Below are 12,349 nucleotides of genomic sequence, written 5' to 3' on the forward strand. Positions count from 1 at the left end.
TTAGTATGGACTAATTTTCATTTTTTGTCCTTTATTTATTCCTTTTCTTAGGAAGCTAAACTGCAAGGTGCAGAGGAGTCAGAGCTGCAGTGACACAGCTCAGGACAGAGTGAAGAACAGACTCAGAGCAGCTCCAACCATCAAAGCCAAGGTACAATCACAGCCATGGCTGTGGAGCTCTCTAGTCCCTCTCTGTAGCTTCTTCTGCACATAGAAGAAACAATTCCTATGAGAAGAGGTAAAATGGGTCCCAGGCATATTATATTAGTTTTGTTGGAGACTTCTGCACACAAATGTGAAGGAAGGTTTAAATTAGTAGCCACATGAGTGGCATTTGGGCCATTAGAGAAGCTTTTTAAAAGCTCTAGATGTTTCTTTCCCTTCAGATTTTTAATGTTAATTGATTCAAGTGCATAGAGGTTACTACTAAATGGTATGCACTTTGGGTTGGAGACTTTTTCAATTTCTTGGGCTCACATCACTCTTCCTTTTCTTCTTCTTCTTCTCTTCATTGTCCCTGTTTCTCTGCTGTCCTGAAGGAATTATGTAGAAAAAATGTATGTGTAATCTTCTTAATCTTTTTCAGGTCACAACTATGACTCCAGCCTCCAACCCCATCATTGGTGTCCTCTTGTCCACTCAAAACAACCGCTGTCTCTCAGCCCCTGACTTAACCATCGAAAAGCGTCTGCCCTTCAGCTCCCTCTCATCCTTGGCTTCCCTACATAAGCCAGAGCGCTCTATCAGTCCTGAGAGCAATGACAGCATCTCTGAAGAACTGAACCATTTCAAACCCATTGTGTGCTCACCATGTACTCCCCCTAAGAGACTCCCTGATGGCCGCGTGCTGAGTCCCCTCATCATCAAGTCAACACCTCGCAACCTAAACAGAAGCCTGCAGAAGCAGACTTCTTATGAGGCCAGTCCCCGGATCCTCAAAAAGTGGGAACAGATCTTTCAAGAGCGGCAGATCAAAAAGACCCTTTCAAAAGCCACTCTCACCTCCCTGGCATCTGAAACAGGAGAAGACTTAATAAGTTCTGAAATTATCCATTCTAGCAAGGAGAAGCCACTTCTGGATTTAAACACAAGACTCTCCAGTGGGCAGGTACTCTCTGAGGATATTGGACCCACTCCCAATACTGACCTTGAGTATTTCCCCTCAGTTAGCCAAACAAAAGCAGAAGAGGACAGTGATGGTAAAAGGAGCACTGAGATCCCATTGGAAACCTGCTGTTCCTCAGAACTCAAAGGGGGAGCCAGTGGGACTTCTTTGGAGGGGGAGCAGTTTGAGGGGTCAGGGTCAATCCCAGATACCAGGTTAGACAAAACTTATATAAACCCAGCCGTGAAAATCTCAACAGTTAATTCAGTGCTACCCAAAAACAATGTTTTGGGTGGAGTCCTCAAAACAAAGAAACAGCTGAAGACATTAAATCATTTTGATCTAGCTAATGGTGTTTTGGTAGACAGCCTGGGTGAAGAGCCACTTCCTTCCTTGCGGCGGGGCCGAAAAAGACGCTGTAAGACCAAGCACTTGGAACAGAATGGCTCCCTTAAGAAACTGCGACAGACCAGCAGTGAGGTGGGTCTGGCCTCAACAGACCCAGCACTTCGAGAGATGGAACAGAAGTTGCAGCAAGAGGAAGAGGACCGACAACTGGCTCTCCAATTGCAACGCATGTTTGACAACGAGAGGCGGACTGTGAGTCGGCGAAAAGGAAGCGTGGATCAGTATCTCCTGCGGTCCAGCAGCATGGCTGGGGCCAAGTAGCACTTAATGAACAGTGTTACCTGTTTTTAAGAGGTCTTTGACCTTGATCATTTATCTGGAAGAGCTGAGTGTTCTCATTTTGGGTTTCTTTTAATGGCAAAACACTGTCTAATATGGTTCTGAGAGGGTCCAGGGCCTTGGTAGTCAAAATTCAAGGGAACTGTGTCTGTTTCTCTGGGACCCAGACCAGAAGCACTCCTCACCCCAAACCATCCCCACTGGAGTGACCACCTCTGAGGGCTTCTGGGCCAAATCTAGCAGCACCCACTTGAAGTGCAATTTGGAATGGCCTCATTCAGGAGCAAAATGGACAGAGTTAGAAATGGTAGAGGAAAAAGGAGATACCTTCTGAAGCTGATAGACCTCCTGACTTCTTTCAACAGGGTGTTGTTTTAAATCAACCTTGCAGATAAAAATTAATTTCATCTTTTTCAAAGAAGTGAATCAGTGTAGTGCTTTGGAAGATCTAAAATTAGATTGTTATGTCCCTCTTTTTCTTTACCCTTGCTACAAGTAACTGTACCTACCTAAATCAGTTGAGCACATGCTTCTACAAAAGTTAATTTACATTCTCTGTTTAAAAAACAATGTGATTAATGCTGTATGGTTGACAGTGTACATTTCCGGACAGTTTAATTCGGTCTTCCTAAGAGACCTAACTCATAAGTGGTACCTTTTCAGATAATGAAACCAGTGTGCAGATGTTCATGTTCTCTCAAGAACTAAGTGGCATTGCCCAGACTGACAACTGGGTCCCTGATAACAAGTCCCATGGGTATTCTACACTAACAGGTTGTCCAAGTGGACTACAAACCAAGGGCATGCCAGGGGCACCTAGAGAAAGCAGGCTGTGTATTGAACATTGAGAGTGAAAAATCCACATGCAAGTGATTAAGGTTGATGGGATGTGCCATTATCCTTCTGTTCCCCCAGTTTACATCTTGTGTTTTCATAAGAGTTCCTGCCTGTGAGACCAACTATAGTGGGGCTTCATTATCATTTTCCACATGGCCAGTGGTTATCTGCAATGTTGATCTAAAATCCTAAATTCCCTAAAGTCAGGCAAAGAATGATGCTGAAACTCCATACTATGGAAACAAGGTATCTAGCTGGATTCAGCTGGTAAATTCAGTCCCATGAACCTTTGGGGTTTATTTTCCTTAGCAGCTGACACCATGTGTCTTTTGCATCCCTGGTGGTGCTTGGTGCTTCTGCCCGTCTGGGCTCATTGAAAATAGAGATTAAGAAAATTTTAGGGAATTTCAGATGCGCTGGCATTCCCTGTGTATGTATGAGCTGTTAATATAGTCACATGACTGGCATTTAACAAACCTTCCAGAGCTTATATATTCCAATATATGACATCCCCTTTGAGTAGCCCCAGCAGGATATGCATAATTTTTCCAATGATGTCTTTGGTGAAACATTTCTGAAAACTGTTTTCAGAGTCTAGAAACTTCTAGAGACATAGACTCACTCCCAAAATGTGAGAACTGGAAGGCACCTTAATGGTATTCTAGCCTCCTTCTACTAAGGCAGAGGATGGTATCCAGGTCAGACTCGCTAATGAAGGAAGTAACTTATAGCACCTTCTTCTCAGGACAGATCTTCAATCTTTTAGAGTTACAGGAGAGAGAATTTTAAGTTCTAAACTAGCCAGAAGCTATTTGAAGGGTCTGGGAAAGAAGGCAGATTGTGAGGAGGGTTTGGAGTCATAAATGAGGTACCACTGTAAAACAGAGCCATTTTCTTGTGCAGCTCACAGTTCCCAAATAGTTCCCAAAGAGAAGTTCCAGAGATGTCTAAAGCATTGTGGTCATCACTGAGATATGTGGGACCTCTTCAGTGGCAACTCTGGTGGGGAACATCTCACTTGAATGTATGTATTCTGTTTTCTGTGCATGTGCGCACATGTGCAGATGTATGTTTAAAAAACATACATCAATCTCGTGACTTTATATTCACACCACTTCAGTTCTAGGTCCTGCATAACTTGTGGATGCTAGTGCCCGAAATAGAAGAGTTGGCACTGGTCTGCAGAGGACAGGGAAGGTGACCTTACTAAATGCCCATAGAGAATACTTTTCAGTTACCGCCATTTGATGTATTTCCTCTTTGATCTTAGTAAATATTATTGGAAAGGCTAGTCTTATTGGTAGTGGCAAAGACACTTATTTTTCCACTTTCCACCTTTTTCTATAGCACCAATAATTTGAAAAACATTTTCAGTTCAAATTGATTTTTGTTTTTGGTAAAAAGATAAATATTTTTAATAGACAAAAAAATATATTTTAAATATTTCCCCAAGTTAATACTTTGATTTTAAGAACTCGTGTAGCAGTAGCAACAAGTTTAGACTTCAGGTGAAGAGTTGAAAACTATTTCTTGTTAGGCGGATATTCCAGTCCAAGTTACTGACTGTCCCCGTGCGCCTACTGTGATGCCAAGGATGGTGTGACAGCTGCTTTCTACACTTCTGCTGAGCAGTAGTCCTTTAAATATAGGCAGAGCAGTTCAGGTTAAGGAGGGAAGAGGCTTTATCTTTCATCTGCTTGGCTTTGGAGAAGGAACAAAACCACTAAGGTATTATCTGTATTTTAAAATGCTTCACATACTTAAACTAAAATCTGAACACTTTTTCTATCTGAAAAAAATTTCATTTCTTGTTGCCTGTGAAGTTGGTCACAAATAAGAGTTGTTGACAGGGATTCCTTGGGGGACAAAAGTGAGAGAAAAAGACAAGAAAGGAGAATAGAATGATGGGGCAGTGAACTAGAATGAGAGACACAGTATTTCAAAAAACAAATATGTTTTCTTACCATTGAAGTCCAACTCACTATACAGATTTCCCGCATCCTACCAAATGTGTTCCTGTGTATATGCATTCTGATTTTTCTTACTAAGGGGAAGTTATGATGAGAAGTGGGAGGGTAGGGGTCATTCTGATGGAAAATCCAAGAAATGTGGCCCCCTCAGAAGGGGGCTCAGCCTGTTTCTGCAGAGAAGGAAAGATACTGGGGACATGTTCCACAATCCATCAATCATTGTATCAGGTGGAAGAAATCATCTGGGTCTTTTGGGTTGGTAACAAATCAAAGGATTATGTACCCAGCCTGTGGCCCCTTTCCTTTAATTTTCTCTCTTTTTAAAAGGGTAAGTCTTGGCTGAGGCTTGCCAGGGAAACTTCCTAAGTGACTTATTTTTAATTTTGAAATTTTTTGCCTGGAGGAAGCATTGGTCATAACTGCCTTCTTTGGTTTCTGTTCATTTTTACCTAAAGGAAAAAATGCCTCTGGGATTAAAAGCTGCTTAATTAATTGCTGTCTGATTATGAACTGACAAACTGCCTAAATGGGAAGCTGCCACTGTGCATGTCTGGTGAAGACTGTGCTCTTCTTCATCCTTTCTGCTCATTTGACAGATGCTTCCGGAACTCCTAAGCTTGTGCCAACTCTGTGCTGGAGATACAATGATGGATAGTCTCTGCTCTTGAGGAGCTCAATGTCCAGTGGAATGTATCTGAATGTGTGTGGCTAGAGAATATGTTAATGGTCTTATGAAAGGCTTTTTTTTTTTTTTTTTTTTTTTAAAATAGGAGTGCTCTTCAGAAGTCTCATTAGGATGTCCAGCACCCAGCAGGCTTCCGTGAACATTTTAGAGATCATCAGATTCATGAATTTGATTGTAACACTACTTTCCATTTCCTAAGTAATCTTACCAGGGGAGAATGAATCTTCTTTATCATGGTTACAGGACAATGGCCTCTCTTCACTAGTTGCTTTTAGCTCAAGAGCCAAGAAATGAGGCAGGTTGTGGATCACTAATGTAGTCAAAAGTGGCCCACCCCTCACTTCAGTGACATCCTGATGTCTTCCCAGTCCAGCCTCTCACCAGAGCTGGCAGCAACTTGGGATTCTTTTTTTCCTACCTGGTTTTTCACTAAAGTGGGGGTCCAGCAGGAGGAGGAGATGGGGGAAAAAGGATCATAATCACAGTGTTATGGTTGCAAATCAAGTTAAAGCCCCCTACTCTTTTTTTTTTTTTTCTTTAAACAAATGAGGGTTCAGTGCCCTGTGTCCTATTTTATCTTTTTATTTTCTAGAACCCGAACAATTCTTAAAATTACACACGTGTATGCACACACAATTCAGGAATGAGGAGGACAGTCAAATGATGTAGAAAGTTTTATAATAGTTTTTTGCCCTAATTTCAGTTAAAATGAAAATGTCCCTGTATCTCCTCTATACACACTTGGTAGGGAAAACCGCCACAGTGTATTGAGTAATGTAAATGGGGGATCTTGGGAAGTAATATGTTTTGGTTGGAATGATTGTCATTTTAATTACCAAGGGTTAAAAGCTTCATTTGTCTTTCAAAATCATAAACTCCTTAGGCTCTTGAATCTTTTTTAGCCTGCCTTTTCTTCATCAACCCACCAAGTGATATTTTGACTAGGTCTTCAGCAGGAGCATAGCTGATTATGAATTCTTGTAACAATAAGAAAGTAGGCCTGTGGGGGGGGGCAGCTGAATTGATTTTCTTCTGAAGACCCAGAAATGCATCTTCACACAATTATTATCCACTGTAGCTTTCTGAAGAAGATTGTTCTTTTGAAGAGAGATTCAGATATGCAGAGGTCATTGGTTTAGTGATTAATCAAATTGAATGAAGAGAAAAGTGCCAAGACTGAATGTGCAGACTGCTCTATGTATTATCAGTATTTTTTCTTCTTCCTAGGGGGCACTCCTTGTTGAGTAAATGCTTTCTTAACGTCTTGGAGTGGTAACTTTTAATAATGAGAAGCACCCTCAAACTGGCCAGGCTCTCTCCCTACCTTTTCCTGTCTTATGACATCAGAAAAAGCCAAGGTCAAGGCTTGTTTAATTTTCTTTCCTCTCATTTAATATGAGACACAGACAATGCACTCTTCAAATATCATGGTTCCAAATTAACATGGTGGCAGCCAGATTTCTCCCTGGTTAGCACCACCCATCTACCAAGCCACAGCCCTGGATGGGAGCAGAGCTCTCCATCAGAGTCAAGTCTGGATCAAACATGGCATCACTAACCCTGAGCTGCCAGCAAAGCAGTTAAAAGTTCCAATAACATTAGGTATTATGCAAAGGAGGGATATGATTATCTTAAATGCCAACTAATGGGTTTTCATTTTCTTTTTGCACCTGCTATGCTGTTTACTCATAACTGTACAAACAATTGCCCTAAGGGCCTCTCCCCTCTCCCACCTAAAAATAGAAAATGGGTCTCTATTGGTTTTATTCAACCTGCTGCAGCTACTTGGTGGTCCAGTGATTGATTTATTCAACCTGCCATCTACATTAGAATTGGAGAAGGGCCCTGGATCATTGTGGACTGCTACTGCTGGCTCCTCCCTCTCCAACTCATCATAAAGAGCATTTTGACAAAGACAGAGGACTCAAACAGGGCATGTCTCATCAGGGATACTTCTGCCACAACGAAATGGCTTGGAATCAAGTGGGATGATGTGTTGTTTATTTAAACAGTACCAAAGTGCATCTTTCAATATATATTTGCTTGAGGCAAGGCCCAAGTTGAGAATACAGTAAAACAAATTCATGAAATTGAATACTCTGTCTGTAATCAAAGTCTTGTCTCTGGAGAGCAAACTCAGACAAACATGGGCTATGCTTGGACGACGTGTTGTTTGATTTTTGGTGTTGCCTTTGCAATGGGAGATAACCTTACGTTGGAATGTCCTGCGCTGGCATTCAGAATGATGGGAGAGATTAGGAGCTGGGATGGGATTTCCATGGTGCGTCATCTTTGGATGTAACTCATAATGTAAGTTACCTCCAGCTTATAATTTACTGTCAATTCTTACATTCATACTCTTAATGAAGGCACCAAGAAAGAGTGTGAGTAAATTAAGAATGTATGGGATGACACTGTCCTTGGATATTAGGACTGTACTTAGAAATCTTTAAAAACACCCCATTTTTGGAATCTTTGTTCAGGAATTCATCAAAATGTCTTGGGATCAGATTCTAAACTTGGAAAAACAATTTGGAAGACTGTTGGAAGAACTGGTGCCAGACATGGTTAAACCAGCATGTGGGATTTTTGAAATCGTCTGGCCCAAGACCTTCAAAAGTAGGGTGGTTAAAATGAACAGTATAGCTAGTTGTAGCTAGGAAAACAGGACTTGCATATCTCTTGGTCTAGAGAGTAATAGATGCTCTACACCACTCATTCATTCCTTTAGAGCCAGGTGTGGTAGATGGGGAGGTCTTCAGTTACACATGGAAACTTTGGTCCTGACGGTTCTTCTAGCCTCTCCCTCCAAAGCTACCAATTGGTTTTTCTGCCACGTTGGCCTAAGCCAACCTTAGGGCATTGCCACCCTCTACCACTGGCTTTAATGGTGGTTCTGGGTTGCTTTCTGGACTGGCACTGGGACTGGCAAGGCCAGAGACCAGGCTGTTTTCCCTTTGCACCTCCACTTTTGGAGGCAGCACAGGATGTGAGACATAATCTCTTCCCCCATCACTTCTCTTTGGGCCACATCTGGCTTCCACAGTGCTCACTGGCATCTTGGACCAGTGACTAGAAAAATAGTTCAAGTTGAAGCTGAGAGGATGAGTGTAAAACATGAGCTCCATATGGTCTTACCAGGTCTTCCTAGAGGAGTTGCAGTCACTGGGTACTGCATAGTGGCTCCCTTCTTGGGGACTCTGTATTGACATCATTTGGTTATGTGTGAGGGAGAAGGAGCCAGTACTCTAGTACTCACTATATAAGTCTCCAAGATGGAAGCCAATCAGATCAGGAATTCAGAGTGATCATCAAAAACTTAGCATGTCTAGACAAGGCAACTAATATGTTCAGACAGTCCTTAACTGAGAAGTTAATGATGTTTGACCTACCTAGGTGTCACCTTTTCAGGATGTTCTCATGTTGATGAAGGGTTGGTTTGGGAGGGCAGAGAGCAGATAAACTCGTGGCCAAAAAGCCGAGGGACTTAGGCAGACAGCATAGTCCAGTGGCTAGAACTGTCCAACAACCTTCCCAAGAAAGAAGGGTTACTTTTGGGAAGGCACAACTCCCTATCACTAGATGTGCAAGCAGGAGCTCACTTATTGGGGAGATTGCAAAAAGCTGTTGACATGGCCACTGTGACAGGGATGTGCCTAGGGGCCTTTCAGGCCCAAGAGCCTATGGCTTGACAGCAGTTCTGACTGAAGGAAGCAGTCCAGGTGGAACCAGTGAGGTTGACAGTGTGACTGTTGGGTGGGATTCTCCTAACAATAGAGGAAGGGTGGTTTGGGGGCAGGAGATCCAAACTGGTGAGTCTGCACCATGCCCCAGTACAAGACTGCTGCGTGTGTTCCAGATCTATTCAGATGCCTGTGTGAATGGGCAAGATGCAGGTTACTTGGTATGCTGTTGTGATGATGTTGAGTGTGTGCCTCTGGATGTGACCACAGCTGGGGGTAAAGAGTTCACCACTTTGTGTGAGATTCTGCAGTTGAGTATAATAGTAAATATTTAGCTTCAGTATAGGCTGTGGGAATCTGTGCCTTGCTGAGGCTCTTAATCCTTATAACTGCTTCCTGGGCCCTGGGAAGCCTGCCACCCAGGTCTGAATTGTAGGCATTCCCAGGAGGAACTGCCCTGGTGACTAGGTTTCACCCAGCATTTATCCCCAGATGCACATCCTGGAGTCCAGCACAGGGGGCCCTCTCCAGATGCTCTTCTATAGCAAGTATTGCCTACTGGGCACCCATCAAGAGTGGGGCAGCCCACAGGCTGCCTTGCCAGAGCTTTACTTTACTAGGAGCCCAGTGATTGCACAGCCCCAGGGTGTTCTGGAGCCGTACCTCCATGTATTTGCATTGTGCCTTCAACTTGTGCCCTGGATTATAAAACCTTGGGAAACTCCATGTAAATCTTCCCCTCAGCTCAACCCATTTCTCTGACCATGGCCATCTGCTAAGGGAACACACTCTTCTCTACCCTGCCTATGCATAATGGGAAAAAACAAAACAAAACAGTAAAAGCACATAACCTGGGCCTTACAGGCCTTGGTTTTGGCCCCTCTGCCTTGTATCCGGCCATGGGCAGAAGCGGTAATTTCTGAGCCTTAGGTTCTGTGCTGCTGCTCTGTTCCAACACCCCCACTTTCTATACCAGCACCTATCACATACGTGTGACTCAGGTGGGTTTCCCACAGGATACTTGGGGATTTTCTCCAGTGTGACCACACTGTTGTGACCCCGGGCCGGCTTCCAAGGAAGAATGCCTGGCACCCACTCGATTGCTCTATGCGCCCACTCTTTATTACTGCTGAGCTAGGTATCAGGTCCTGCCTGGCTCGAGACGGGGAGGTTCTGACGAACTCCCCGCTCTGAGTCGGGCAAGCGAGGGCAATTCAAGCCCCCAGGCCTGCGCCCTACCTAGCGGTCCCGCGGCGCAGTCAGGAACGCAGAGCCCTCGGGGAGGGCGGGCCGGGCGGCGCGCACGACCCCGTGCGCAGCCCTAGCCTTTTAAGTCACTGGTCGTGGACTCCTGGCAGAACTCATCCATGAACTCGAGGAAACGGCCGAACTTGGGCTGGCTCTCTCGCAGCGCCGGGCGTGCCTGGGGCGGCGGGGTGGCCCGGAACACTGTCCGCAGAGAGCCGCGCACAAGCTGCCGGTAGCGCGCGCGGTATTCCTTCAGCAGCCGCTTGGCCTCTTGGTACTGCTTCTGGTTCACCAGCCGCTGGTCCGCGCGCCTGCGCAGCACCGCGCCTGCAGGGGCAGAAGTGGCAATTAGCGCCCAGTTCACCGGCTTCCAATTCATTGGTTGCAGAGACCCGGGCGAGAGGGGGAGCGCGGGAGGAGGAGGTTAAAGGGTTGAAAATGGCCTCCCCAGCTTGGGAGGGATGGGAAGTCAGCGGTATCCCCCCGACTCTATCGCAAGCCTTGGTTCCGGTCCCTATCACACTGTGACTTTCAGAAACTCCCGACCTCACGCTGGTTCTCGTTTTCTCCATCTGCACACAGAAAGGGTGGCGCAAATGCCCTCCAAGAGCCCTTACGGCTCCAACACAAGCTCTTTGCCTCACACCAGCGGATGAGCAAACTGCTGACTCGGTCCTGGCAGATGAGGAGAGTCCTACCTAGTGGAGCCTCTGTAACGTTCCGGGGGTCCCGCATGCGAATGAGGATGTCGTCCAGCAGCTGAGCTCGAGTCTTCCGTGGGGGTGGAACTGGGATCCTCTGGGCCTGCCAGACGTTAAGGGAGGAAGCTTATCTCAGGTTCAGGGCAGCCTTTTCTGGCCTCACCTCATGCTGTCACAGCACCAGGCAAGGAGTACTGGGGTCTCAGAGGATCCCAAGTGACAGCCACATCTGTGCCTGTGGGGGTCCTCCGGAGTCATGCACATATTCAGTGGGCTGGATGTTTACCCGTTTCTCCTTGGGGACATAGTGTTTCTGAATAGTATCCAGCTTGGGCTTGGAGGGGTGGCAGAGAAGAGGGTGCTTCAGCATGTGCTGCAGGGCCTGCGCGTTCTTCTGGATGCCTAGGGCAAGAAGGTGAGACAGAGACACAGCGCCTGACTCCTGCCGTCCCCGCCTCAGAGCAGCCCTTGGTAAAAGGACTTGAGAATCTCCGAGATGACAACTCTGCTTCCAGACCTCCCTAATCTTGTTCCAGTGCTTGAAGTTCCATCGTTCAGTCAGTGAACACGTCCCCTGTGAGGACAGATCCTAATGGAAACGCAGCATTGTTGGAGAAAAGGCCAGCCCCAGTCCCCATTAATCTCAGGGGTCACACTATGGAGGCTGATACCCAAGAGCCATTTCCTTTAGAGGCACAGATGCTGTAACACATCAGACTGAAATAAGGGGCTCAGGGAGGGAGCTGCTTCCCTTGCCTCAAACCAACCAGGGAGGATTTGGGATGTTCCTTTGGGAATTTAAGGGGACTGGAACAAGCTCAGGAATCTGACATGGTGTGTGTTCATGAAGCCCTTCCAACCAGAGCAGCTGGGCCAGCCTGGCTGGAATTTCTAAGTGAGTAGTGGCTTCCCCAAGCCAGTGAAAGTTCAGGGAGGAGCCTCTGACATTCAGACAGAGACAGCACACTGGCTGAGAAAAGGCGGCTTGGCACCAGTTCTGGTTTGGCCATGACTTGCTCTGGGCAGTGAAGGCAGCCCTGACCCTCACATACCCTTTGGTTCGATGAAGGCTGAATCTGGCTGAGCTGTCAGCAGATCCTCATAGCCGTGGTACTTGCAGGGGATGGAGGCAGATGGGAGCTTCCTCTGAGTCCTCTTCCCCTCTCTGGGTGCTGTGGCTGGTCTCCTTTGGTCTTTCTCCTTCACTTGTAAGTCACCCCTATGGGTCATGTGAGAAGGCAGCTCACTCACCTGTGCCAGGAAGAAAACACCTTCACTCACTCCCTGCATGCCTCTGAGCCTCAGCTCTATGCTGGACTCCCTGCTACTGGCAAGACAAAGACACAGGTGGAGGAAGCAGACAGGAAAAGAGGTGAGGACTGAATGCCTCACTTCTGTTAACAGAAGGGTGCATGGTGGCTTGGGTAATCCTA

The 12,349-nt window shown here is 45.8% G+C and overlaps 2 protein-coding genes across 2 annotated transcripts in view; one reads left to right on the plus strand and one right to left on the minus strand.

Moving 5' to 3' along the window:
* Window positions 1-6,176, plus strand: part of Rnf169 (ring finger protein 169) — a 92,915-nt gene extending 86,739 nt beyond the window's left edge. Inside the window, exons 5-6 of the mRNA XM_047516042.1 lie at window positions 52-151; window positions 587-6,176. Of these exons, the coding sequence (XP_047371998.1) occupies window positions 52-151; window positions 587-1,774 (1,288 nt within the window). The 3' untranslated portion in view covers window positions 1,775-6,176. The remainder of the gene's footprint in view (window positions 1-51; window positions 152-586) is intronic.
* Xrra1 (X-ray radiation resistance associated 1) overlaps window positions 5,912-12,349 on the minus strand; it is a 70,272-nt gene continuing 63,834 nt past the window's right edge. The window contains exons 16-19 of the mRNA XM_047516044.1: window positions 11,969-12,167; window positions 11,203-11,318; window positions 10,914-11,019; window positions 5,912-10,542 (exon numbers count right to left, since the gene is read on the minus strand). Coding sequence (XP_047372000.1) covers window positions 10,289-10,542; window positions 10,914-11,019; window positions 11,203-11,318; window positions 11,969-12,167 — 675 coding nt within the window. The 3' untranslated portion in view covers window positions 5,912-10,288. The remainder of the gene's footprint in view (window positions 10,543-10,913; window positions 11,020-11,202; window positions 11,319-11,968; window positions 12,168-12,349) is intronic.

The sequence above is a fragment of the Sciurus carolinensis genome, chromosome 11 (assembly GCF_902686445.1).
Source record: "Sciurus carolinensis chromosome 11, mSciCar1.2, whole genome shotgun sequence".
In the NCBI taxonomy this organism is placed as follows: Eukaryota; Metazoa; Chordata; class Mammalia; order Rodentia; family Sciuridae; genus Sciurus; species Sciurus carolinensis.